The 26,919-nt window shown below is 35.9% G+C and overlaps 1 protein-coding gene across 1 annotated transcript; it reads left to right on the forward strand.

Annotated features, from left to right (window-relative positions):
- Nucleotides 1-257: 257 nt before the first annotated feature.
- On the forward strand, nucleotides 258-26,320 carry EDAR (ectodysplasin A receptor). Its single transcript, XM_015819830.2, has 11 exons — nucleotides 258-317; nucleotides 3,269-3,391; nucleotides 5,389-5,570; nucleotides 6,921-7,006; nucleotides 10,930-11,016; nucleotides 20,129-20,254; nucleotides 20,536-20,610; nucleotides 20,891-20,963; nucleotides 22,397-22,556; nucleotides 24,592-24,652; nucleotides 26,001-26,320. The coding sequence occupies exons 1-11, from the start codon at nucleotides 267-269 to the stop codon at nucleotides 26,318-26,320; spliced, it is 1,344 nt and encodes a 447-aa protein (XP_015675316.1). The 5' UTR covers nucleotides 258-266.
- The last annotated feature ends 599 nt before the right edge of the window (nucleotides 26,321-26,919 follow it).

Consider the following 26,919-nt stretch of genomic DNA (forward strand, 5'->3'; position numbering starts at 1 on the left):
TTGTGCTTTTAATTAAAAATGTCATCCTCTGGAAATAATAACTTCCTTTGTCTCTTAAGCTTCTTGTTCAGAACAACTTGGCTTTAACTGATGAATTGCTTTAACCATTCTTTTCATATAAAAGTAAGAAGTTTTTAAAGCAGTTTCTTATTATGCAGTGACAGTGATTTCCAAGTAATATGCATAAGAAAGCATTCTAAATATGACCTTTTTCCTGCAATAACAGTTAATCTTTATTTTCTTTTCAGATAAATTATCAAGATAATATGGTGTATCTGGGAGAATGCAGATGGACTCATATTTTCCCTTTTCTCATAGTAGGTATTTTGAATGCATAAGCTGTAGATCCATCCATTAACTGTAGCAAATTGACAGTAAAGAACCATTCATTAGTGCTTTATTAATCAAAACCAAAATTTTCTATGTAGCTACTTCAGAATATTTCATTTTAAAAAATCTGTTTATGTCTTTAAAAAAATCAAACCCATAAATGACATTAATATTGTTGAATCTCAATAGGTTATGTTGATCTGATTGAAAAAGTATATGTAATGTTTATTATTTTCACAAGTTCCAGGGTTTATGTTGGATAGAGATGGAGAGAGAAAAGAGAAGAATTTCCTAGCAGCTCCTATAGTTTTCATTCTTCCAGTCTGTGAAGTAGGAGTGGAAAGGGATGAAAGAGATTTGGTTCCTGGGACCATAGTTTGTATTACCAGATGATAGACTGCTGTGACAAAATGATCTGCCTCTCACAAAGACTACCGAAAAAACAGGTTTTGGCAGAACTAAGTCCAATACGGGGACTTATTAAGCTGGTCAATTAAAAATGAAGAACATGGATTCATAAAGTTCATGGCCTTCACTGTCTAGATAAATCAAGGATCACAGCATGGAAAATAAACAAAAGGGAGCCTGAACTCATTACAGGAAAACAACCGTAAATTGATAGACAAGATTCTCACAATTACAATAGAGTACTTAAAAAGCAATGAAAATGAAGGAGAAGTTCAATGTTAACAATATGCATGTTTGCTCAGAAATTCAGATAGATGACCTTGGTTTACTGTAGAAAACATCTGGATTGAATTAAGCTGGTGTAATTAAGCAAAAGTAATAATGTTATTGGTTTACCTCACTGACTACTCAACCAAAGAGAATATCTTTCAAAGGGCCAGAAGGTAATAGTAATGGCAGACTAATTGGACATGAATTCTGTCAAGTTTAGGAAGAAACCTACTAGAAATTTCTAATATGATCAGAAGGTTCCATCACTTCACCAATTGGTAAAAGAAACAAGACCGCAAGCAATAGAGAACATATAGCAGATAAATATAGCAGATCAATCTTACACACTGCTAGAGAATGTAGTGATATGCAAACCTTTGTCTGCAAGAAAGCAGATTTGAATAAATTCAGGGCAATTTTAAGAGCAATTCTGTAATTCTATGATCTTCTGAACCTGGAGTAAGCTTAAAATCTCCAGCTTATAAACTTCAACTAACAGAAGGAAAAGGGTTTTGGGAATTATCATTCAGTGCTTCAGCTTCTTCACACTTACTCTGGGGATAAGTGAAATTTCTAAAAAAAAACAACAAATGAAAATAGTTCTCCAAAGAAAATAATCTGTTTAATTTTGAAATGCTGAAATTGCTATATAGTCCAAACTATCTTATGTTCAATGTAATATTTGCTTCAGAAAAATTCTGAAAATAAGTGGAAATGGACTCCTTTGATCTTGAGAACAATAGCTGCAGATAGCTAATTTTAGAAAGCGTTACTAAGAAGGCATACAATATTCAGCACTTTTATGTTAATAAAAGCATTTTTGCTTCATTTTGCTTTTCAGACTAGCTTGGCAAATTTGAAATGCTGGGAGCATGAAATGGGTGCTCTCTCAAAATGCAACGAGGCTTTGCCTCTACACAGAATGACTGTCATACTATCTGACCATATTCTCATGGAGGATGTCCATAATGAAGCTGAAAATATTAATAACTCAATAAGAATAAAGCAAACTTAGATCTCATTAAAAGAACTGACTGAAAAAAAAAAAGTCCACGGTGATGACCCTAAGCTCTGACCTCAAAGGATAGACTTATTAAAAAACCTGCCTAAGGTTGCATGGGGAATTTGGAACTGGACATTGTAAAAAGTGTTATAAAACTGTTACAAATCCTTTGTAAACCACATAAAATAATTCTGCAATTTAAACATTACATCTAAAAGTCATATCCTTTTCGCCTCTTTTATTATGTCAAACAGATAATTTAACAAAATGGCATTTGTGAAAGGAGATATCTATTCTGCAGAAACGATGTTGGTCATTTTTGCACCTGTGTATTATGGTATTTTCATAGCATCAACCAGCCATTGTTGAAGTGATATTATTATTATTATTATTATTATTATTATTATTATTATTATTATTATTATTATTATTATTATTATTATTATTATTATTATTATTATTATTACTATCATCATCATCATCATCATCATTATTATTGCACAGTGATAAATGAATGACACTTATAAGATATTATAAGCCATTAATGTGGAAATAATTTTAGGCATCTTCTTCAAACAATATTGCCCTTTATATCGCATTTAGAGACAATTAAAATACAATATTTCTTCGTTAGATATTTTAGACATAATTTATTCAAACAAACATCATTTTCTTATTTCAGATGCACGATTAGCCTGCAATAAATATAAACTTACATATCTTTGATTAATATCCAAGGCTTTACATTCTATTTAAAAGGATGTAATTTTATAAATTCTATGCTTTTTATTTTTGAAAAAGGGACTCCATTTTTATATTTTATATTTAATTTATTCTAATTAGCTATCTTTTCCATTGTTCTCAACATATGCCTTCACATATGCCTTCAACTGTAATGTCTCGTATTTTAACAAAATAAGATGTGGACAATTTTTAAAATTTAACTACTTCTCCAAATATTACATTTTTCGTATTTCTGCCTGCTTGTCAAATACAGAGTAGACACAAAGTTGTTTGTCTATTCCAAGAAAATTTGAAATCATCAAAGGAATTCCAGATAGTCTGGTTCAGCCCATAAAGACTAGAAGATCCGTGATGGGAGCTTTGATAGTATGTTCAATGTGCAGTAGCCCATATTATTGGGAGGTGTGGGTTTGTAGGTTTTAAGCTCAGTGATTCAGCTATCCATCATTTCTGCTTTTAAGTAATTATGAAAACTTGGCAGTAGAAGTGACCAAGCTTTACTTTTTGATACAGGCATCACTTGTGTATTCTGCTAATGCTGAATATTCTAATTGTGGTGAAAATGAGTATTACAATCAGACAACCGGAATGTGCCACGAGTGTCCACAGTGTGAGCCAGGAGAAGAACCTTATATGGTAAGTTTTCCTTGTCATTGTCATGTTCTCGAGATCATTTCTTTTAAAGGTGCCAATCTGAAAAATGCATCACATAAGATAACAATGTTATTAAGAAATGTGTTTAAAATACTATAAAATATATTGTTAAAAGCATTGCTCCTTCTGTCCTCATATAGCTATAGTGAATGTTTCTTTCATGCAAAAGCTGAAAAGAGAAATGTTCCTTAAGGAGAAAAACAGAAATGTGTGTGTGTGTGTGTGTGTGTGTGTGTGTGTGTAACACACACACACACAGAGTGGGGATGAGGAATCCTGCCTCCTAGCCAAAGCAGTAAACAATTTTAGACTAGATAAGTTTGGCCTTCTATAAGGCAATTTCTGATGTTCTTATTTGTCCAAATCAAAATAGGAATCTGTACTGAATCATATCCATAGGCCAACAAAAGTACACTTTTTTTTTAGTCTTGTTCGACAATGGCAATGAACAATGTCAGTTTCCCTGTGGTGCAGGGTATCATTATTCTAAATTTCCTCACTGTCAGGAAAATAGCCTTCACAGGACTGCTATGCAGTAAGAAAATAGCCGTTGTGCTCCAAATAGGATTTCAGACAAGGTTGGTGAGTCCAGCAAAGCAGGAACAGTTTCTCTCCAGTGCAATTTCCCATAATTACTTTGCCTTAGAAATATAATTATCTTTGGCAGCAATTTTTTTAATGGGCACCATATTTTGACTAAGAAAGAACGAAACTCTGTCCTACATAAACCTAGCGGTACGCAAGAGATTCTTAGAACCCCTCCTTCAGAGAAACAGCAGTAACAGAGGCTTTGCCCTGATATTTCATTCTTTTTCATCCTTTGTACCTCACCACCTTTCAGTTCTTGGATGCAAATAAGCAGGACAGATGCACAGTGAAAGTGCTTTGCTAGAGTCTCTTCATTTTCACATTGAAGACTATGTGGTTTAACATGCACCTTGGCTGAGCCTAGGCAGCTGTGGTTCTGAGTAATTAGTGAAGTCCTGAGTCAGTATTGATAAAAACCCAAAGAGTTAAAAAATATTTTTAAAAGCAAAGGACAGTCAACATTATGTTTAAAATGAGATTAACTGTGGTGAAAACAAGCATATCTTACTGTGTATCAGAAACAAGAAACCAGCCACAAACATCTGGGGGAGGGAGACAGAGAGGGCTTGCAAAGACTAGATGCCACCCCAAAGAAGGATGCTCTCAGGTACTCTTCTTATTAGACTAGTCCAGTGATGGCGAACCTTTTAGAGACCGAGTGCCCAAAAACTGGCCCTGCCCCTGCTCCACACCCTGCCCTATCCCTGCCCCACCCCTGCCCCACCCCCACTCCACCCCACCCTGCCTGCCCGCAGGGCCACTCACCACCTCCAGGACCCACCGCAGATCGCAGGCAGCCCAGAAGCGCAGGCAGCCCAGAAGCGCCATAATGGCCATGCCCTCTGCCCACACCCTGCAGCATCAACTGTATGCGTTGGGGCATGAGAGCAGAGTCTTGTCCACGCTGCCTGGCTGCCATGTCCTTGGCTGCGCTGCTCCGCATGGGCCAAGCTCAGGGCGACTCTCCTCCAAGGAGGCTGCTGGTGAGGAGGGGGTTGCGGGTGGAGGCAAGGCTGGGGCAATGGCACGTGTGACCACAGAGAGGGCTCCGAGTGCCGCCTCTGGCACCCATGCCATAGGTTCGCCACCACTGAACTAGTCAATGATAAGAAAGGCATGCCAGGTCTTTCTTCACCAGACTGAAGACATGCCTTCATATTTCCTTCAAAACTGAATTTGGAGAACAGTGCAGAAAAAAGATCTCGGCATCTCTACTCTGTTCCAGATTGGAATTCTTATTTAATCTTATCAGGAAGACAAAGTGGACACTGCCAAATTAATCCTCAGGCAATCTGCCAAGGAGGGCAGTGGGGGAAAGGAAGAAGGGCTATCAATTCCCTCTGTTTGTAAAAGTCATTGAAAATTTGGATTCTTTGAAATGCTTTTCACAGACATGTGGATATGGCACTAGAGATGAAGACTATGGCTGCATCCCATGCCCATCAGAAAAATTTTCTAAAGGTGGATATCATATTTGCCGGAGGCACAAAGATTGTGAAGGGTTCTTTCGGGCGACAGTGATGACACCTGGAGATAAAGAAAATGATGCCGAATGTGGGCCTTGTCTCCCTGGGTAAGGATTTAATTACAATCTTACAATCTTCATTCTGTGCATGCTCCATTTTTCTGCATTCAGTTAAATGCATGATAGTTATCTGTACATAAATAATAAAGGTGGTCCCAAAGATTTGTGTTAAAGAAAGAAACAAGACTATTAAAGCAAATATCAACTCAAAAGCACACCTGCTGTTTTCTTAAAACTAGAAATTACTACTGATTTTTGACTCTGAAACTTTTACTTTCACATAGCAAGCAACGTGATTTAAGTCATGGCTTAAATCCTGATGATTTTAAACCTAATTTACAGAGCGAAGTGAAATAAGAAGTGAAATGAGTATGCTCTGTGCTTCCAAAGCCAGACACATTTTTTGCAGGTACAAGGGTGATCTTTGCATGACCCACTCCTGCCAATAAAGCTCTTTTCCGCCCAATAGAAATAGACCTGACTAAATACAGATGACCACTGGATGACATAGGAATTAGTTTTCTGTATAGCTTTGCTGCCATCTCATGGCTATCCAGAGTTTTGCAGCCCTAAGCACTTTCCCAATTCCTAATTGATCTTCTCTAATTCTGGATCCTACCCAAAGCAATTAGCAGAGTAGCAATGTTTCTATCTTCCTAATTACAAATAAACGGCTTTTTGCTTAGCATTCATCATAATGTTATTTCAGGTTTTGCTTCCTAAAAGTAGCAGAGGAATGGTTGAGGCTAGAGATAAAGCATCATAAAGGCACATGAAACCTCTTTCCTAATCCACATGAATGCATTGAGGTCTTGCCTTGATATAATTATCATTAGCAAAATGGGAATGGATATTTGGGATAAATCTTAAGTTCCTTTCCAGCTAATTTTTTTTATAAAATCCAAACTGAGAATTGGCAAATACATTTGTGCACGTCCAGCTGAACACAGGATATTGCTAAAGTACCTATAAACTCATTGGGTGTTTATTTTAACTATCGTGTTTATCCTAACCAGGTTACACCTTTGATTTTTCTGTCTCTAAGGATATTATTCTTGTGTCAGTTAAGGCTAGGATCTGTCTGGAAGATTACCTCTGCAAGAAATTTCTAGTGCAGAAAATTTAATTTTAGAAACATGTGTTGAACTTTACTGCAAATTTTATGCACAAATGTATGTTGGATTAGACTGATATCAGTCATGCCACGGACCTTTCAAGCTTGATTTCACTAATTTTATGAGGCAGTGGAGAAGGGACCTTTTCTAGTCAAGCAAGGGAAATAGATAACACTGAAGCATTTAAAGTAGGTTGTTTATATAGTAATTAATTACTTGAACCATAGTTAATATCAGTAAACCCAGTTTTATTAGTTTTGCCTTGTCTTGCTCTTTTTTACAGCTATTATATGTTAGAAAACAGGCCTCGGAATATTTATGGAATGGTTTGTTACTCGTGTTCACTGGCACCTCCAAACACTAAAGAATGTAAGTTGGATTCCATTTTAATTTTACTTTACTTTTAATTTAACCTACATTTTAGACCTTTTTAAGTATTGTGATGTTGTACATAGAATCTGTTGACTGGGTAGCTTTTTGGTTTTTCACAATTCTTTTTCATAAGAATGCAGTTTTACATTTTCTATTACAAAAATCAAAAGTTCCAATGCAGAAAACATTAGATATAATGCTTAAATGCCCATACATCACATTCACAAATTTAAACCATATTTCTTTTCCCAAAAAAGAAAACTCTATTAACAAACATATGGATATTAAATCCAAAATCATATGTTAATGACCCCGCCATCATTTTACAATTCCTGCAAAATTCCTGAACTGAATAGCCATCCTTTCAGGGGTGAGTGCATATATAAATCTCAATTTAAGAAAAAAGAAATTATATCATTTTTTAAACAAACCTTAACCATTGTTTTATTAAAATAAGATAGTTCAATGGTTCATTTGGAAGTTCTTGCATATAGTAATATTGACTTTAATAATACTCTTTAATAGTCTATGAAATGCTGTTAATTTTGAATGCCCCAAACCCATTTCATTACTGATATTAATTTAGGATAATTTAATCTAGTCTTCCTTCCTGCAGCTGCATGATTCAAATTCAGTGGCAATCAATTACAATCCCAATATCTTTATTCACTAGACTATTGTCCTATGTATTTGCTGTTCTAACATTTTATGTGTACATTGGTTATTTTGACTGTAAATTTGGGCAAATTGCTAAGGGATGTGATCTGGCTTGCCAGGAGTATGGAAGTAAAAATACAGCAATGTGTAAGCAAATAAACAGATTGAAGACCTCTAACTTGCCATGGAACATACTAAACTTTTTATTCTATGGATCTCTATTAATTCAACTTTTGATGCAGAAAACCTGAATTCAAATTAGTCCAAACCATTTTTTACATCATTTATATCGGGGTGTCCAATCTTGGCAACTTTAAGACTTGTGCACTTCAACTCCCAGAATTCCAAAGCCAGTATGGGTAGCTGGGGAATTCTGGGAGTTGAAATCCAAAAGTCTTAAAGTTGCCAAGATTGGACAGCCCTGATTTATATACATATTTCTGTAATTTATGCTACAATTATGTACATTATGTAAAATAAGGTAGCAAGTGATTGAAAATTTACAGACAGTATGTGCACTTGGCTCTAATGGGATCTGGTTTTATGGCAGAGGTAGGGAACTATGGCCCCTTTATGATTTCTGGACTTCAACTCCCAGAATTCCTGAACCAGCATGGCTGGCTTAGGAATTCTGGGAGTTGAAGTTCACAAGGGCCATAGTTTCCCACTCTTGTTTTATGGTGTCTATAAATGATTGCAAGCAGTGTATCAATTAACTGCCCTCACCAGACAGGGAGGATATGGATTTAATAACTGAGAAGGAAGGAGTGTTAAATATGCTTCACACCTTGAATTATTTACAAAAATAATAAAGGTGAAATAAAAGTATAAATAAATATTTTTAAAATGTCTTAAAAGAGCATGGAACAAAAGGAATAAAATGGGGAACAGGGGGAGAAATATATCTACTCTGCCAGGGAGAGACTAAGTAAAAAATGTCAGGGAACTAGCTCCAGATTCACTGAATCATCAATTTAATTCACAGCAATAAATGTCAGCAGAAAGTCACATTATAGATAGTGAATGCAGGCACTGCTGAAACAGGCCAGCTAAATAAAACTGGTTTATTAACATTGCATGAACACTATTTGGATTTCAAATGAGCATCCTTAAAAATTAAAGGTACACTGTATTTCACAGCTAGTATTGCTTGGAAAATGCTTCTCACTGTTCTAGGAAAGAGTTATTCAAAATCATTGGTACTCTGCTGGGCAAATTAAAATGGATGTGATTTTCTAAAATATTTTACATAATATAGTGTATAAAATTTTATTTAATGCTACACTTTATTTAAGCCATATGCATTACTTTGCCTCTTAAGCTGAGAGATATTTATTTCATTGTATTAAAGAACCGAATTTCCTGTTCAATTTGTCTGGTGTATCTGAGCTAAGATTCATATTCCAGAATTATAGAACAGTAATAATTTTTTCACTGCAAAATAATTTGATCCAAATATGGATATAAATTTAATAAACAAATAAAATATTAATTCTATCCTTAGGCCCCTAGGCTAACTTTTTCTTTCATAAGGGATGCAAGCTCAATTAAAAATAATACATAATTTGCCTACTATATACAACAATACACTTTTTTCTTTTTTGCTTCACTGAGATGCAATTCAACTATTTCCATATTATTTTTTCACTCCAGCACTGGTATATGCTTATCAGATCTAGGATATATGAAAAGCTACACTACATCATGACATACATTTCCTTTAAGGTACTACCACATTAGTTGTCAAACCCATGCACATGGTATAGAATTGGGCACTCACAAAATTAAGTTACCACAAAATAATAATATATATTTAGGTGCCATGAAACTCTGGGCTTATGAGTTGTGAATCATGAGGAATTCTGCACAAGCTCATTGCGTTGGCTTAACTGTATCCATGAGGGTCACTTGGTGCTGCTGCCGCGTGGATTGAGTGGGAGCTCCTGAGCGGAACACCTTGCACAGGGCAGCAGGCGGGTCCCCTTTTCTAGCCTTTTGCCGTTGCAGCCAACCTGTTCTGGAATGGGCCCAGCCAGAGCCACACTGGGTGCAACCCCAAAGCTTCCTGTGGATGAAAAAGTGCCTCCTTCCAAACAGGGTTCAGTTAATACCTGTTGAGTTTCAGGCTGCACAATCTCCTTGATTTTAATTTTTTCGATTAATTAAAATTTAATTTTAAGTAAGTTCAGAATACATTCGGAGAAGAAGGAAAAAGTGGTGGCGGTGGGAATGAAAGGGAGGGGGCTATATGAATGCTTTTTGCATAATGCTTTCCTTCCCCCCCCCTGAATTTTTATTTGATTCAATAATGAATTCCATCAAAAAAGAAAAACAATTTTAAATGCTTACAAAATTTTGCAGTTATCAGTTATTGGTGACTAGTGAGTTGACATAATTTGTAATGATGTAGAAATAAAACCAATTTGCTGTAGTGGTTAAGATATCGGGCCAGAATCCAGGAGAGTGTGGGACGTAATTATTGTTTAAAGGAAGCAAACTGCATCATCTGTGCAATAATTGTATGCGTGTTGAGGTCTCTTTCTCTTGGATCTCCCCCTTGCACCTTTCCCCAGAGATGCCTCTGCCTGTTTTGTCATTTATAGAAATATCACTCTAAAAAGATAATTAAATTGGAGGTTTAATAATATTTGTACTTCTCCTTAGGATTACAGAGGTATTCAGATTCCAAAGTTTCATTTCTTTGTTATTGTACTTACCTTTGGTTTTTTCCTTAGTTAATTTTAAAAATCTTTGTTTCTGTTCTTGGTTTAGTTCTCCAGTAGCCATTTAGTATTACAAAAATAATTTAAAAAAACCTTTTATTATAGCTAAACGTTTTGTAAACTAGATTCTACCTCATCCAATGCAGAGAGGATAATACTGAAATACTCCCCTTTCAGCATAAAATAACATATTGCTGATGTAACAGATCATAATCTAAGAAAATGTGTATTATATTTTTTGGGCCCTCTAGCATGTCCTTTTTAAATCAATCAATAACTAATTTCTGGAAAAAAAAGTTTGGGATCATAAATTGCTTCTCTGCCTCAGATAAAAATGGGTAAATATCTCCATTCAGACACAAAAATGTGCCATGTCTCTATTTCACATCTCAGCAGGAAAAATTGAATCGTATAAAGTCATCTCTTAAATGGATAGAAATCTCAAATAATTGGTCTCTGTTCATGAAAAAAAAAGCAGTTCAAAGTTGAGATTTTGCAAGCAACCAGAAAAATGTGTAGCAAATTTGTTTCTTATTACAGGCACAGGCGTCACTTCTGGTGTGTCAGCCAGTTTCCCAAGTACTTCTGGCACAAGTACTCACTCTCCTTTTCAACATGTGCACAAAGGTAAGAGAAGCAGCTCCCAGTTTAACTTTTCTTTGTAGTTAATAACAGGCTTCAGGGCTTCAGGGCCACAGCAGCCTTTGTAACTTGAGGTTGAAGGAAATTTGGCAAATGCAATGACACAATAGAAAAGACCAAGTGAATGTTTAAGGCCTGCTCTAATATTTATTTATTTGTTTGTTTGTTTGTTTATTTATTTATTTTTGTTCATTCATTCCATTTCTAGAACCGCCCATCTTGTCAAGTGACACTGTGACTTTATAATTCTAAAACAATAAACCGTTAAACAATTGACAACAATACAAACATTCAAAAAATAAATACATACCGCAGCCCAGATAGCTAAACAATTAACGGAAAAGCCAAGACATGAGGCTCTTAACACACTCTGAGCTTCAGACTCAGGTACACAGCCAAGTTTTTAAAGCCTTACAAAAAGCTATCAGGATTGGGGCCGTTCTAACCTCCAAGGAGAGAAAATCCCACAAAGTTACAGCGGAGTGTTAAAAGGTTGTAAAATTGTAAAAGAACAGACTGTAAAAGGACTGCAGTCGACAGACAATCCTTCACAATAGCTGCTTTTCTCAGATATGAGGAATCCTCAAAATTATTCTTCAGCAATCAATCTATTTCAGTAAAGACGAATTGTATGAGTTTCGTTTGCCGATGGATGCACTTATTCAGGGAAATTAATTTAGTTGCTTTATCTCCTTGGGTGTAACTGACTTGGAAAGCAGAAATTTAATGGAATGTAGTCAAATGAATAAGCTTTTGGCTGCTAATCCACCGGATCTTTGCTTAGGAGACAGATATGTGGAAATGATATGCAGCCTTGTAATTGGGGTATGTGGTTTAAGAAATCAGCTTTTTGTTCTGATCCCAAGAGTAATCATCACTGTAATGTGTGAAGAATGCCCAGCAATTTCATTAGTTAATTGCAAAGAGAGGGAACATGCTGCACTTGCATGGAAGTAATTTATCAGGCATTTAGTGAGACTTCTACACTAGGGCCTTTTATGCATGAATGGGGAATACCTGCATACAATAAGTCTCAGTTTACAAATGTAAAAATTGAGGATCTTCCTAAACTGGAGCAACTTTACCTTCTTTGTCAGTTGCATGTTTCAAACTGGCATAAAACGAAAACCAACAAGCTAAAGAAAAATATATTAAAATGCCTGCATGGCATAACAGGGTTATTTATTTATTTGTTTGTTTGTTTGTTTAAATTTATATGGCTGTCCAATTCACTCTCAGTCTCAAGGGGACTTATAAGTTTATTCAAAGGGTAATTTGCTAAAGCTCAAATAAGAATACTTGTTTTATAATAATGCCAAATCCCAGGTGGAACCTCTGGCTGACTGTGTGATGAACCATATAATACTAATTAATTAATTAATTAATTAATTAATTAATTAAATACTCTACCTACGTACTGTGGTAGCCCCATAGTGAGATAAGCAGCAAATAAATTTAACAAAATAAAAGAACTAAAAGAATCCATTCAGAACAATAAAGTAATCAAATGGCAGATCCATTTCTATTGAACATGCAAGTCTTACCTTTAGGTGACAATTATAAATAAAAATAGATGCTAGCTGCAGAAGGATTTCCACTCCAGCTTTGATCTTTTCATGGCTAATACTAAAAAAACTAAATAGGCAAAGCTGAATAGTCAATGAGCCATTATAAAATGTCCACAATTTGCAATGAATGTCATGTTCTGAGATGGGTATTGACTAGTGAGGATAGAATAATAATAATAATAATAATAATAATAAATTTAATTTATATGCCGCCCTTCTCCCAGCGGGACTCAGGGCGGCGCACAACATATTTAAAACAAAACATAAATACATTCCCCCCCGATAAAACCGAATTAAATCAAATTTTAAAGTTGTGTCTCTGTCAAATTGTTAAAAGATAAACCCCAAATAAAATCCTCCCNACTGAATAGCCATCCTTTCAGGGGTGAGTGCATATATAAATCTCAATTTAAGAAAAAAGAAATTATATCATTTTTTAAACAAACCTTAACCATTGTTTTATTAAAATAAGATAGTTCAATGGTTCATTTGGAAGTTCTTGCATATAGTAATATTGACTTTAATAATACTCTTTAATAGTCTATGAAATGCTGTTAATTTGGAATGCCCCAAACCCATTTCATTACTGATATTAATTTAGGATAATTTAATCTAGTCTTCCTTCCTGCAGCTGCATGATTCAAATTCAGTGGCAATCAATTACAATCCCAATATCTTTATTCGCTAGACTATTGTCCTATGTATTTGCTGTTCTAACATTTTATGTGTACATTGGTTATTTTGACTGTAAATTTGGGCAAATTGCTAAGGGATGTGATCTGGCTTGCCAGGAGTATGGAAGTAAAAATACAGCAATGTGTAAGCAAATAAACAGATTGAAGACCTCTAACTTGCCATGGAACGTACTAAACTTTTTATTCTATGGATCTCTATTAATTCAACTTTTGATGCAGAAAAACTGAATTCAAATTAGTCCAAACCATTTTTTACATCATTTATATCGGGGTGTCCAATCTTGGCAACTTTAAGACTTGTGCACTTCAACTCCCAGAATTCCAAAGCCAGTATGGGTAGCTGGGGAATTCTGGGAGTTGAAATCCAAAAGTCTTAAAGTTGCCAAGATTGGACAGCCCTGATTTATATACATATTTTTGTAATTTATGCTACAATTATGTACATTATGTAAAACAAGGTAGCAAGTGATTGAAAATTTACAGACAGTATGTGCACTTGGCTCTAATGGGATCTGGTTTTATGGCAGAGGTAGGGAACTATGGCCCCTTTATGATTTCTGGACTTCAACTCCCAAAATTCCTGAACCAGCATGGCTGGCTTAGGAATTCTGGGAGTTGAAGTTCACAAGGGCCATAGTTTCCCACTCTTGTTTTATGGTGTCTATAAATGATTGCAAGCAGTGTATCAATTAACTGCCCTCACCAGACAGGGAGGATATGGATTTAATAACTGAGAAGGAAGGAGTGTTAAATATGCTTCACACCTTGAATTATTTACAAAAATAATAAAGGTGAAATAAAAGTATAAATAAATATTTTTAAAATGTCTTAAAAGAGCATGGAACAAAAGGAAAAAAATGGGGAACAGAGGGAGAAATATATCTACTCTGCCAGGGAGAGACTAAGTAAAAAATGTCAGGGAACTAGCTCCAGATTCACTGAATCATCAATTTAATTCACAGCAATAAATGTCAGCAGAAAGTCACATTATAGATAGTGAATGCAGGCACTGCTGAAACAGGCCAGCTAAATAAAACTGGTTTATTAACATTGCATGAACACTATTTGGATTTCAAATGAGCATCCTTAAAAATTAAAGGTACACTGTATTTCACAGCTAGTATTGCTTGGAAAATGCTTCTCCTGTTCTAGGAAAGAGTTATTCAAAATCATTGGTACTCTGCTGGGCAAATTAAAATGGATGTCATTTTCTAAAATATTTTACATAATATAGTGTATAAAATTTTATTTAATGCTACACTTTATTTAAGCCATATGCATTACTTTGCCTCTTAAGCTGAGAGATATTTATTTCATTGTATTAAAGAACCGAATTTCCTGTTCAATTTGTCTGGTGTATCTGAGCTAAGATTCATATTCCAGAATTATAGAATAGTAATAATTTTTTCACTGCAAAATAATTTGATCCAAATATGGATATAAATTTAATAAACAAATAAAATATTAATTCCATCCTTAGGCCCCTAGGCTAACTTTTTCTTTCATAAGGGATGGAAGCTCAATTAAAAATAATACATAATTTGCCTACTATATATAACAATACACTTTTTTCTTTTTTGCTTCACTGAGATGCAATTCAACTATTTCCATATTATTTTTTCACTCCAGCACTGGTATATGCTTATCAGTATCTAGGATATATGAAAAGCTACACTACATCATGACATACATTTCCTCTAAGGTACTACCACATTAGTTGTCAAACCCATGCACATGGTATAGAATTGGGCACTCACAAAATTAAGTTACCACAAAATAATAATATATATTAGAGGTGCCATGAAACTCTGGGCTTATGAGTTGTGAATCATGAGGAATTCTGCACAAGCTCATTGCGTTGGCTTAACTGTAACCATGAGGGTCACTTGGTGCTGCTGCCGCGTGGATTGAGTGGGAGCTCCTGAGCGGAACACCTTGCACAGGGCAGCAGACGGGTCCCCTTTTCTAGCCTTTTGCCATTGCAGCCAACCTGTTCTGGAATGGGCCCAGCCAGAGTCAGACTGGGTGCAACCCCAAAGCTTCCTGTGGATGAAAAAGTGCCTCCTTCCAAACAGGGTTCAGTTAATACTTGTTGAGTTTCAGGCCGCACAATCTCCTTGATTTTAATTTTTTCGATTAATTAAAATTTAATTTTAAGTAAGTTCAGAATACATTCGGAGAAGAAGGAAAAAGTGGTGGCGGTGGGAATGAAAGGGAGGGGGATATATGAATGCTTTTTGCATAATGCTTTCCTTCTCCCCCCCCTGAATTTTTATTTGATTCAATAATGAATTCCATCAAAAAAGAAAAACAATTTTAAATGCTTACAAAATTTTGCAGTTATCAGTTATTGGTGACTAGTGAGTTGACATAATTTGTAATGATGTAGAAATAAAACCAATTTGCTTTAGTGATTAAGATATCAGGTCAGAATTCAGGAGAGTGTGGGACGTAATTATTGTTTAAAGGAAGCAAACTGCATCATCTGTGCAATAATTGTATGCGTGTTGAGGTCTCTTTCTCTTGGATCTCCCCCTTGCACCTTTCCCCAGAGACGCCTCTGCCTGTTTTGTCATTTATAGAAATATCACTCTAAAAAGATAATTAAATTGGAAGTTTAATAATATTTGTATTTCTCCTTAGGATTGCAGAGGTATTCATATTCCAAAGTTTCATTTCTTTGTTATTGTACTTACCTTTGGTTTTTTCCTTAGTTAATTTTTAAAAATCTTTGTTTCTGTTCTTGGTTTAGTTCTCCAGTAGCCAATTAGTATTACAAAAATTAAAAAAACAAAACAAACTTTTATTATAGCGAAACGTTTTGTAAACTAGATTCTACCTCATCCAATGCACAGAGGATAATACTGAAAACTCCCCTTTCAGCATAAAATAACATATTGCTGATGTAACAGATCATAATCTAAGAAAATGTGTATTATATTTTTTGGCCCTCTAGCATGTCCTTTTTAAATCAATCAATAACTAATTTCTGGGGAAAAAAAGTTTGGGATCATAAATTGCTTCTCTGCCTCAGATAAAAATGGGTAAATATCTCCATTCAGACACAAAAATGTGCCAAGTCTCTATTTCACATCTCAGCAGGAAAAATTGAATCGTATAAAGTCATCTTTTAAATGGATAGAAATCTCAAATAATTGGTCTCTGTTCATGAAAAAAAAAGCAGTTCAAAGTTGAGATTTTGCAAGCAACCAGAAAAATGTGTAGCAAATTTGTTTCTTATTACAGGCCCAGGCGTCACTTCTGGTGTGTCAGCCAGTTTCCCAAGTACTTCTGGCACAAGTACTCACTCTCCTTTTCAACATGTGCACAAAGGTAAGAGAAGCAGCTCCCAATTTAATTTTTCTTTGTAGTTAATAACAGGCTTCAGGGCTTCAGGGCCACAGCAGCCTTTGTAACTTGAGGTTGAAGGAAATTTGGCAAATGCAATGACACAATAGGAAAGACCAAGTGAATGTTTAAGGCCTGCTACCCATCAGGCTCTAATATTTATTTATTTATTTGTTTGTTTATTTATTTATTTTCGTTCATTCATTCCATTTCTAGAACCGCCCATCTTGTCAAGTGACACTGTGACTTTATAATTCTAAAACAATAAACCGTTAAAACAATTGACAACAATACAAACATTCAAAAAATAAATACATACCGCAGCCCAGATAGCTAAACAACTAACGCAGCTGCGACCCCCAACCAGTCGTAAGTCGAGGACTAAACCGGTCGTAAGTCGAGGACTAAACCGGTCGTAAGTCGAGGACTACCCAACCGGTTGTAAGTCGAGGACTTTCCCTGCCCGGGAGCGCCGCGCATGTGTGGTTCTGCCCCCTGCGCCGGCTGAGGCGTAGCTGGCAAGCGGCAGAGACGGAGCAGGCCAACCACCAGCTGGCCCAGCTCAAGGGAGGTAAGGCACCCGCCGGAAAAAGGGAAAAAATGGCGGACAGCCTTGCTTGGCGACCCCCGTGAAATGGTCGATCGACCCCAAATGGGGTCGCAACCCATAGGTTGAGAACCGCTGAACTAACGGAAAAGCCAAGACATGAGGTCCTTAACACACTCTGAGCTTCAGACTCAGGTACACAGCCAAGTTTTTAAAGCCTTACAAAAAGCTAGCAGGATTGGGGCCATTCTAACCTCCAAGGAGAGAAAATCCCACAAAGTTACAGCGGAGTGTTAAAAGGTTGTAAAATTGTAAAAGAACAGACTGTAAAAGGACTGCAGTCGACAGACAATCCTTCACAATAGCTGCTTTTCTCAGATATGAGGAATCCTCAAAATTATTCTTCAGCAATCAATCTACTTCAGTAAAGACGAATTGTATGAGTTTCGTTTCCCGATGGATGCACTTATTCAGGGAAATTAATTTAGTTGCTTTATCTCCTTGGGTGTAACTGACTTGGAAAGCAGAAATTTAATGGAATGTAGTCAAATGAATAAGCTTTTGGCTGCTAATCCACCGGATCTTTGCTTAGGAGACAGATATGTGGAAATGATATGCAGCCTTGTAATTGGGGTATGTGGTTTAAGAAATCAGCTTTTTGTTCTGATCCCAAGAGTAATCATCACTGTAATGTGTGAAGAATGCCCAGCAATTTCATTAGTTAATTGCAAAGAGAGGGAACATGCTGCACTTGCATGGAAGTAATTTATCAGGCATTTAGTGAAACTTCTACACTAGGACCTTTTATGCATGAATGGGGAATACCTGCATACAATAAGTCTCAGTTTACAAATGTAAAAATTGAGGATCTTCCTAAACTGGAGCAACTTTACCTTCTTTGTCAGTTGCATGTTTCAAACTGGCATAAAACGAAAACCAACAAGCTGAAGAAAAATATATTAAAATGCCTGCATGGCATAACAGGGTTATTTATTTATTTATTTGTTTGTTTGTTTGTTTGTTTAAATTTATATGGCTGTCCAATTCACTCTCAGTCTCAGGGGGACTTATAAGGTTATTCAAAGGGTAATTTGCTAAAGCTCAAATAAGAATACTTGTTTTATAATAATGCCAAATCCCAGGTGGAACCTCTGGCTGACTGTGTGATGAACCATATAATACTAATTAATTAATTAATTAATTAATTAATTAATAAAATACTCTACCTACATACTGTGGTAGCCCCATAGTGAGATAAGCAGCAAATAAATTTAACAAAATAAAAGAACTAAAAGAATCCATTCAGAACAATAAAGGAATCAAATGGCAGATCCATTTCTATTGAACATGCAAGTCTTACCTTTAGGTGACAATTATAAATAAAAATAGATGCTAGCTGCAGAAGGATTTCCACTCCAGCTTTGATCTTTTCATGGCTAATACTAAAAAAACTGAATAGGCAAAGCTGAATAGTCAATGAGCCATTATAAAATGTCCACAATTTGCAATGAATGTCATGTTCTGAGATGGGTATTGACTAGTGAGGATAGAGCATCCAAGACTAGATTTTCTCTTATTGTTAAGAGGTTAGTTTCTGAATGAGCTCTGTGAACAATGCTCCGTGGTGAATGGATGGTGAAAAAATGATTGACACAGTGAAGGGTAGATTGCAATCTGAAACACAGAGGTTTATAAAGTCCACCCATTTATCTGCTGCAAGCAAAGAACAACTCAGTTGAATTAAAATACTGTACAGTATGGCAACACAATTCTAGGTATAGTTACTATAAAATGACATTAGTTCTACATGCTAGACATGGGATGTAAATGCCTGGCTGCTTAGAAGGGAAAAGTTTGACCCAGGAGACTAAGAGACTTGTTCTTCCAACTCTAATCACTAGCTTTTGGCCTGCCAGAGTGTTTCTGCAGAAAAATATGGTTCTTCACACACATTTAGTTCTTCATCTTTGTTGAAGACACTTAAGTTGGCTGAACTTAGTAGAATTTATTTTCATAATAAATTGCCTATACATTTAGTGCTGATTGCATTCAATAAAGATGTGATGTGGTTTTATTAAAGCTCTTCTATTAAAAGAGTTGCTTTCCTCAAAGCTGAGAAGGGTGTTCATCATCTCCCTGGACATCTTTGGAATCTGCTTTGGCAGACTGGGAGCCTTCTTAAATCATTTTTAGGAAGCTGGATGGGATAGTGGACAATTTTCATTTTCATTAGGGAACTTTACCTTTTAATTGTATTTAGTTTGATTATATTATTCTCAGTTAATTTTTTAAGAGTACATATAAATGTACAATACAAGTACTTGTATTAAAGACTGAGTTGACTTTTACTTATTCTCAAGGAATTGTAAGTTATAGACATGGGCAATCTACAACCTCTAAGTGTTCAACCTTTGATTCCACTTTTTATGCTCCCATTTTCAGCACATAACAAATTTAAGACTTTTTATATAAATCTAAAGAAAGTAATCCCCCAATATCTCATATCCTCCCACTAGGATAGTATCACTATGCTACTGATGTGTTCATTACAGTCCTTAATTAAATGAATAATAATAATTTTAAAGCACTATTAAAAATTAGGTTAATAATTACAAACTTAGTAGATTAAAAATAACCTCCAATAAACTGGTTAGATGATTTTTTTTTTAAAGTTATTGTTGCTTATTAACTGCAGCAAGCAAAGCACACTCAGAAACAAACTGTTGTTTTCTTCAAGCATACAGAATGGCACCCTGATTTAAGATGGCGCTGCTACTACCTGAGAGATAATAACAAAACACTAGAAGGATTTTATCTGCTTTAGAAATATTGGGTTGATCTTAGGTGCATTTAATCAGTAATTAAATGAAGTAATTGATGGTTAATCCTGAAAATGTTTTTAAATAGATTTTCCTCTCTCTCCCTGTTTGTCATTCTAGATCTTTCTGGACAGGGACATCTGGCTACTGCTCTTATCATTGCCATGTCCACCATTTTCATAATGGCTATTGCTATTGTGCTGATCATCATGTTTTACATTATGAAAACTAAAACTTCAGCTCAAGGTAACTGCCAAGTGATAGCAAGGATTCAGGTTTTGAAATAAGGGAGGGAGGATTTGCAGGAGAATCAAAAAAAGGTAAGTTGGCAGTTGAAGTGACATGATTGGAGCATCGCTCCTTTTGTTAATGGGATGCAATGAAGTATGAAAAAGGATGGAGCTTTGATCATGCTGCTGGGTCTGCCATCTTGCCTTTGTTTGACCTCAGCTCCTGAAACTACTGTTCAAAATGCTTGGTGTAGGTGACTCTTAGGGGTTTATCTTAACAAGGTGTGTATCTTCCAGCATGCTGCACCAGCCAGCCAGTGAAGACGGTAGAAGCCCAGGCCAATGTGCAGGAAGAAAAAACAGAAGCCCCAGGTTGGAACTGTTTTGTAATTTCTGCTGTTTAGACATCAGTGCCCACAGGGCTTATATTGCTACAATGTAACTCCATAAGCTCCAATTATTAGTAGAAGAGTAATTGGAAAGTCATTGAAAACTAATGAAAATTCAGCTCTGCAATTGGTTATTTATGTAGTCTTACCTCCTTGGAGAAGCTCCAAGGCAATTGTATTCACAATTCAAATGCCGAGTGGTTGTATGTGTCTGTTTTGTGTTTTTACTATCTCATTCTTTTCACATTCTTTTTCCATTGCAGAAAATGGAAAAATTTTCTCTGAGAAAGATGAATTTGGAAAATTGACAGCAACTCCAGCTAAGGTTGTCAAGAGGTATGTGATATCTAAATAGCATGTTGGTAGTGAAAGAGCCAGCATAGTCATACTCCACTTTGTATCAAGGTTGCAGCTGTGGAGGTGGTCAATAGTATTAAGTACCTGGGGGTGCAGATAACTAACAATCTGACTTGGTCTCTTCATGTGTTATCTTTAGTGAAGCATGCAAACTAGCATTTGCATTTCTTGCGTCGGATGAGGAGAGCACATCTTTCTCCTTTCATCCTGGCCACTTTTTACAGAGGCACTATTCAGAGAGTTTTAACAAACTGCATCACTATTTTGGTTTGGTGGTAGCAGTGTCTCATATAGAAGGTCCATACAGAGAGTGGTAAGGACAGCTGAGAAGATTATAGGAAGCTCACTTCCTGTTATTCAGGATACTGCTTATAAGCACTATGTGCTTAATGCTCAAAGTATTGTTAGAGACCCCACATACCCAGTTCACAGTCTGCTTCTGTTTCTCCCCTCTGGGAGGAGGTCTCAAAGTATTTATAGCAGAACTACTACATTCTGTAACAGCTTTGTTCCTTACACCATCCATCTTGTAAATTCACAGGATTCTTTTGTTTCACAATGTATATATTCGATGTTTCTGTGCGTCATATATGTATGTGTATGTGGGTATATGCATAATGGTATTTTTTGAGAGCTGAATGCAATGAAATTTCATTTTAATGTATGCTGATTAGTGTACATTTAAAGTGTCAACAAAGTTTTTATTCTATTTTATTCTATTCTATTCTATTCTATTCTAGCTGGTTGGTAGTGCCGACAACTGCAATCTATTGGAAAAAAAATGTTTTTTCCTAAACTAAGCCTCATTGAATCCAGTGGGTGAATTGTTAAGCAGTTTTACAATGGCAACAACATGGCTGATATAATGAGAAAATAACATCAAATAAATTAGTAGGCACAATAATGAAGGCTTGAGTTTGTTTAAGAAGAAACAGTTTCCATTACTTAAACTCTTCAAAATTAAAACTATAAATAAGTAATGGTGCTCACATGCATATGTGGATCAGTCCCAAATAAATTAAATGTGAGGAGTGGATCTATATGTACAGAGAATTCATTCATGAATATTCAGTAGAATATTTACTAGGGCTGGACTTGGGCATGTGATTATTGTAAGTCCTCTTGGAAGTGGAATGCACAGAACACTACAGTCCTACATTGCTGAAGAAAGCCAGAATTACTTTTGAATAAATATACTGTTAGACATTAATTTGCAGATATAAATTGTTAATGTTTTGCCCATTTTTTGCAGTATTTACTTAAACTCAATGTAGTATTCATCATCTATATTAAATAAACATTTAACAAGTACACAATTTAAATCCAAAAGGGCATTTCTGGAATTGTGCATGTTGCTGTTTTAGAAAAGCAATCTTGGTTAGCATATTTATTGTTTGTTTGTTGCTTTTCAGTGAAAATGATGCTTCTTCAGAGAATGAGAGGCTTTTAAGTCGCAGCATGGACAGCGATGAAGAAGCTGCTATTGACAAGCAAGGGACTCCAGAATTGTGTTTGTTGTCTCTGGTACATTTGGCTCGAGATAAATCTTCAACAAATAACAAATCAACCGGAGTAAGTTAATGAGAAATCTTGTTGAATCAGTGACCTTTTTGATGATGTGTTACAGTGATTAGTTGCACTTTTAATGGGCAGTATCCAAAAGAAGAATGTACGAAGGAGTCTTTGTGATGAGCTGGGGTGGAATTGGGGTGGAATTTTTCTATCAAACTGCTAAAGCAGTATTTCTCAACCTTGGCAAGTTTAAGATTGATGGACTTCAACTCCCAGAATCCCATAGCCAGCATGAAGTTCACCAATCTTATTAAAGTTGCAAAGTTTGAGAAACACTGTCCTAAGAGCTACTTGCAAGCCAAAAAGGCACAATTTCCACTAATCCCTGTGCTTTTTCCTGCTTTCCCAAATGTTTGCACACCTGGGTGCCTTCACCCTCCCTGCCTCTTTCTCAGATGATCTCCTTTGGCACTAAGACAGACATTTTTTTTTATTATTATTCTCACAGTACTATTGTAGTTCTAATGCCACAATTAACATAGCAATAGGGAACATGTTCTTTCACTCCTACTTTCCTCTGTGGGTCCATGAAAATTTTACGGCAAGGAAAAATGGAGAGTTCAGATTTATAGAAGCGAAGGAGTCATGTTGCTATATTGCAACTTAATGATGTTTAAAAAATAAGGGAAAAGGAAGTTTAGCAGTAATGTGGCACAGGGTAGGAAAGGGAGCATGCTTCACATAACCTGAGCAGATATTGAATGGGATAGTATAGGATAGTATAGTATAGTATAGGATAGGATAGGATGGGATGGGATGGGATGGGATGGGATAGGATAGGATAGGATAGGATAGGACAGGAGAAGAGAAGAGAAGAGAAAAGAAGAGAAGAGAAGAGAAGAGAAGAGAAGAGAAGAGAAGAGAAGAGAAGAGAAGAGAAGAGCCCAATATGAATTGGCTACCTGAGGCAGTGACTGGCTGCTAGATGGGAGGGACGTGCCTGGCAATGAACAGAAAAATATGCCAGGAACATTTATGGACTTGATACTACACAGTTTGATATAGGTGCTTTTTCATTAAATTTATAGAAGTATATATCTGTTTTATAAGGCAGAGTTGTTAATGGCAAGGATCTGATAGAAATAAAGTGCAGTTTTATTGTTGTCTTTTTAGCTAACCCATCTTCCTCTTAGAAGCATACAAATCTCGCAAGAGTCATTACTGCGTGTTTGTAAGAGGAAGGCCACTGGCCCCTCAGGGAAATCTGTGATGCATATAAGTCTGGATGAATGGATGTAGGTCCAGAGCCTCTGAGAAGACTGCAATATGTTGCAGCATCATTATTCCCTTTGCAACTTCTTAGAGAAAGGATGTGCTAACATGGAACAAAGGCCTCCACTGACATTCCCAGTTTGTTGGAGTGCAATATTCAACTGCCCACTCCATAAGACAGAGAGAAAGAAGGAATGGAGGGTGGGGTGGGGTGACTGCCTGCAGCTTCCCAAATTGCAAGCATAAACACAGATTACAATGCCAGGTAAGGTATCCCCAAGTCACTCACTGAAAGGACAAGAAGGGGGAAGGTGTGAATCCCCAAAGGGCTCTGGAGAGAAAGACCTCCAGCCTCTACCTCTGTGGGTTTAACCATTCCAGTGCAGACGACTTCAAAAGCATGTCTTCTGTGTCCATTGTGACATAGTGCACAAAAAGGAATAAAAGGGATCTCTCTTATTTCTTTTTAAATGAGAATAATAAACAGGGTTGCATACTGAGAAGAGAAGCAGTAATGTCAAGGAAGCCACACGGAAGAATCTTGCCTAAAGCTGCTTCAGTCTTGCCAGTGTCAATAATAATTTTGATATTTCCTCCCCATTTTCTATGGATTCAGAATTAAGAGTTGGATAGTTTCTCCAATTCAAATATATCTCCTGAGAAATAAAATCCTGAAGGCCAAATTACAGGAGTCCAAGTTACAATAGTGTGTGATTTGAACTAAAATAAAAAGAATAGATTTCCTTTAAAACACAAACAATTTGAACAATTTATATAAGTTTAGTCTTGAAAGATAAATGTTTTTGTCTTTTATTTTCCTTAGATACAAAGCCGGAGAAAAAAGATACTCGACTTATACACTAATGTATGCAGTGTGGCAGAAGGTGAGTGAAAGAAATAAAATATAGAAACTGAAAACATGCATGAACTGCTTTCTTAAGTACACATCTTTATGTAGCTTCAACACTGCCAAGGAGTCACAAACGCTAGATACAGATTAATCCCATTCTAAGGAAAAATTTTCTTAAAGCTTCTTTTGGAAGAAGTAAAGCTGAATATGCTAATGATAGAATCAGGTTGGTGTTTGGTACATTTGGAAATCCAACAGGGAAAAGTCTTGAAAACTTCTTTTGTAAGCAGTCTCCATGAAAAACTTTAGTAATAAGATTTGTAGTCCCATAAGCATCCTGCCTTTATCTGTGATGTTTAGGAATCAATTCAATAGTTATTCTAGAAGACAGATGGCACAAGGTGGAAAGTGTTAAAATATACTTCTATTGTAGGGTTCTTTAAGCTGATTAATTATATTTATACACAGCCAGACTCAGAAAATAACTGTCCGTGGTATACTGTAGATTATTTAAAAACTGTAAAATAGACAAAATATATATACCTTATATACAGTAACTTACACATTTGTGGATATAAGCTGTTCACATCTATTTTGTTTGCTTTATCTCAGAAGGAGCTTTTGGAGAAAAGAACATTCAGGGCTGGATTTATTCTTAACTGTAATAAGATGTGGGAAGTTAACTAATACAGAGTGTGCATTGCTCCCAAAATGAAGAGATTTTTTTAAAAACACCCACCCACAAATAAAAAAATAAAATATTGCAGGAAAGATCTTTTGAATTTCTCATAAAAGGGTGTTGAACATGAGTCCTTTCAGATGATTGAATACTTCCACCATCCTTCATGAAGAACTGTGTGGGCTGAAACAGTTCAGACATGTAGTTCAATGAAACCTAAATTCCCAGATCTAGTACAAATGGACCATTTCTCCTGCTTTTCTTGAGGCTGGAGACCCACACCTCTTTCCTTTAATTAATTTTTGTTGTTGCTTCATGTGAAGGTTGGCAGAAAGCTATGTTGGAAAGTATTTAAATCACAAGGGATAGAGTAGCACTGGATTAATATCTTTCCCAGGAGAAGGTAAAAATAAAAATGCTTTGAAACATAAAATAAGAGACTCAATAATCTTTGCTGCTGCCTCTTCTGTAAGATGAAATCAAAGCAACAAAATAGAATGAATGCTATTAAAGAATTATTAATACTGGGGAAAAGTACCATGAAGTAGAAATGGGGATGACCTAACAGATAATGTCAATTCTGTAAATGCATAATGTGAACATATCTTTTCATTTGGAATATACAATGTAATATTATCTTAAGGGACAGACATGTGAAATAGTAACAATAATAACAATAATGTGACTGTGAACTTCCTTCCAGGCCTCAGTCCCACAGAGCTGCCCTTTGATTGTCTGGAAAAGACCAGCAGGATGCTCAGCTCCACTTACAACACTGAGAAAGCCATTGTGAAGACTTGGCGCCATCTTGCTGAGAGTTTTGGACTGAAGCGGGATGAAATAGGTGGCATGACAGATGGCATGCAAGTCTTTGACCGCATCAGCACAGCTGGGTATAGTATCCCAGAACTGCTGACAAAACTGGTCCAGATTGAGCGATTGGATGCCGTGGAGTCTCTCTGTGTAGACATCTTAGAGTGGGCCCAAGTGATGCCAAAGCCTGATCCAGCTGTGACCTCCTGACTTGCATTTTTGTGATCTTCATTTCCAGAGGATGATGGGATGATTGAAATAACAAAGGGACTCAGAAGGAAATAGACTTTTGAAGCTTCCGTAGCTTTTGTTTCAGTATCGTTTTTGCTATTGAAACAATAAAAAAACCCAAGGTTGGTTCTTGGTTTTTGGAATCTAATACAAAATGCTCAAACTGAAGATTTTTTTCAACAAGACTTGTTTATGTCCCCCAAAAATATTACAGTTCATTTACAGTTCCATTTACAAGCATGAATACAGATCAATCTACTAGTATCATTACTTGTTTTGAAGAAATATGGGTTAATTTTGTTTCAGTCCTGAATAATGAATATGTCACATCAAAAATAGTGATTTATATGAAAATCTGTGCTGCTACAAGTTTTTTTTTTACATTATCATTTTTCTTCCATATATCATGGATTTTGGGGAGGAAAAAATCCATGCCTGTAGGTGAAGTTGGCTGAATTATCATTTTTACAAGATCTATAGCTTTATTCCAATTTATTCAAATTGTAACAAATAAGAATTCATATATGTGGTCCTCACAGAAATTTCAGCAATATTTTCATAGATACTAGTGAAAACTT

Source organism: Protobothrops mucrosquamatus, unplaced genomic scaffold, assembly GCF_001527695.2.
Source record: "Protobothrops mucrosquamatus isolate PMUCROS unplaced genomic scaffold, P.Mucros_1.0 scaffold995, whole genome shotgun sequence".
NCBI lineage: Eukaryota > Metazoa > Chordata > Lepidosauria > Squamata > Viperidae > Protobothrops > Protobothrops mucrosquamatus.

Coding starts and splice junctions, on each gene's coding strand:
- EDAR (XM_015819830.2), top strand. CDS start 267: ATGGTGTATCTGGGAGAATGCAGATGGACTCATATTTTCCCTTTTCTC. Junction 20,255..20,535: donor AACTAAAACTTCAGCTCAAG/GTAACTGCCAAG, acceptor TGTATCTTCCAG/CATGCTGCACCAGCCAGCCA. Junction 20,964..22,396: donor CCAGCTAAGGTTGTCAAGAG/GTATGTGATATC, acceptor GTTGCTTTTCAG/TGAAAATGATGCTTCTTCAG.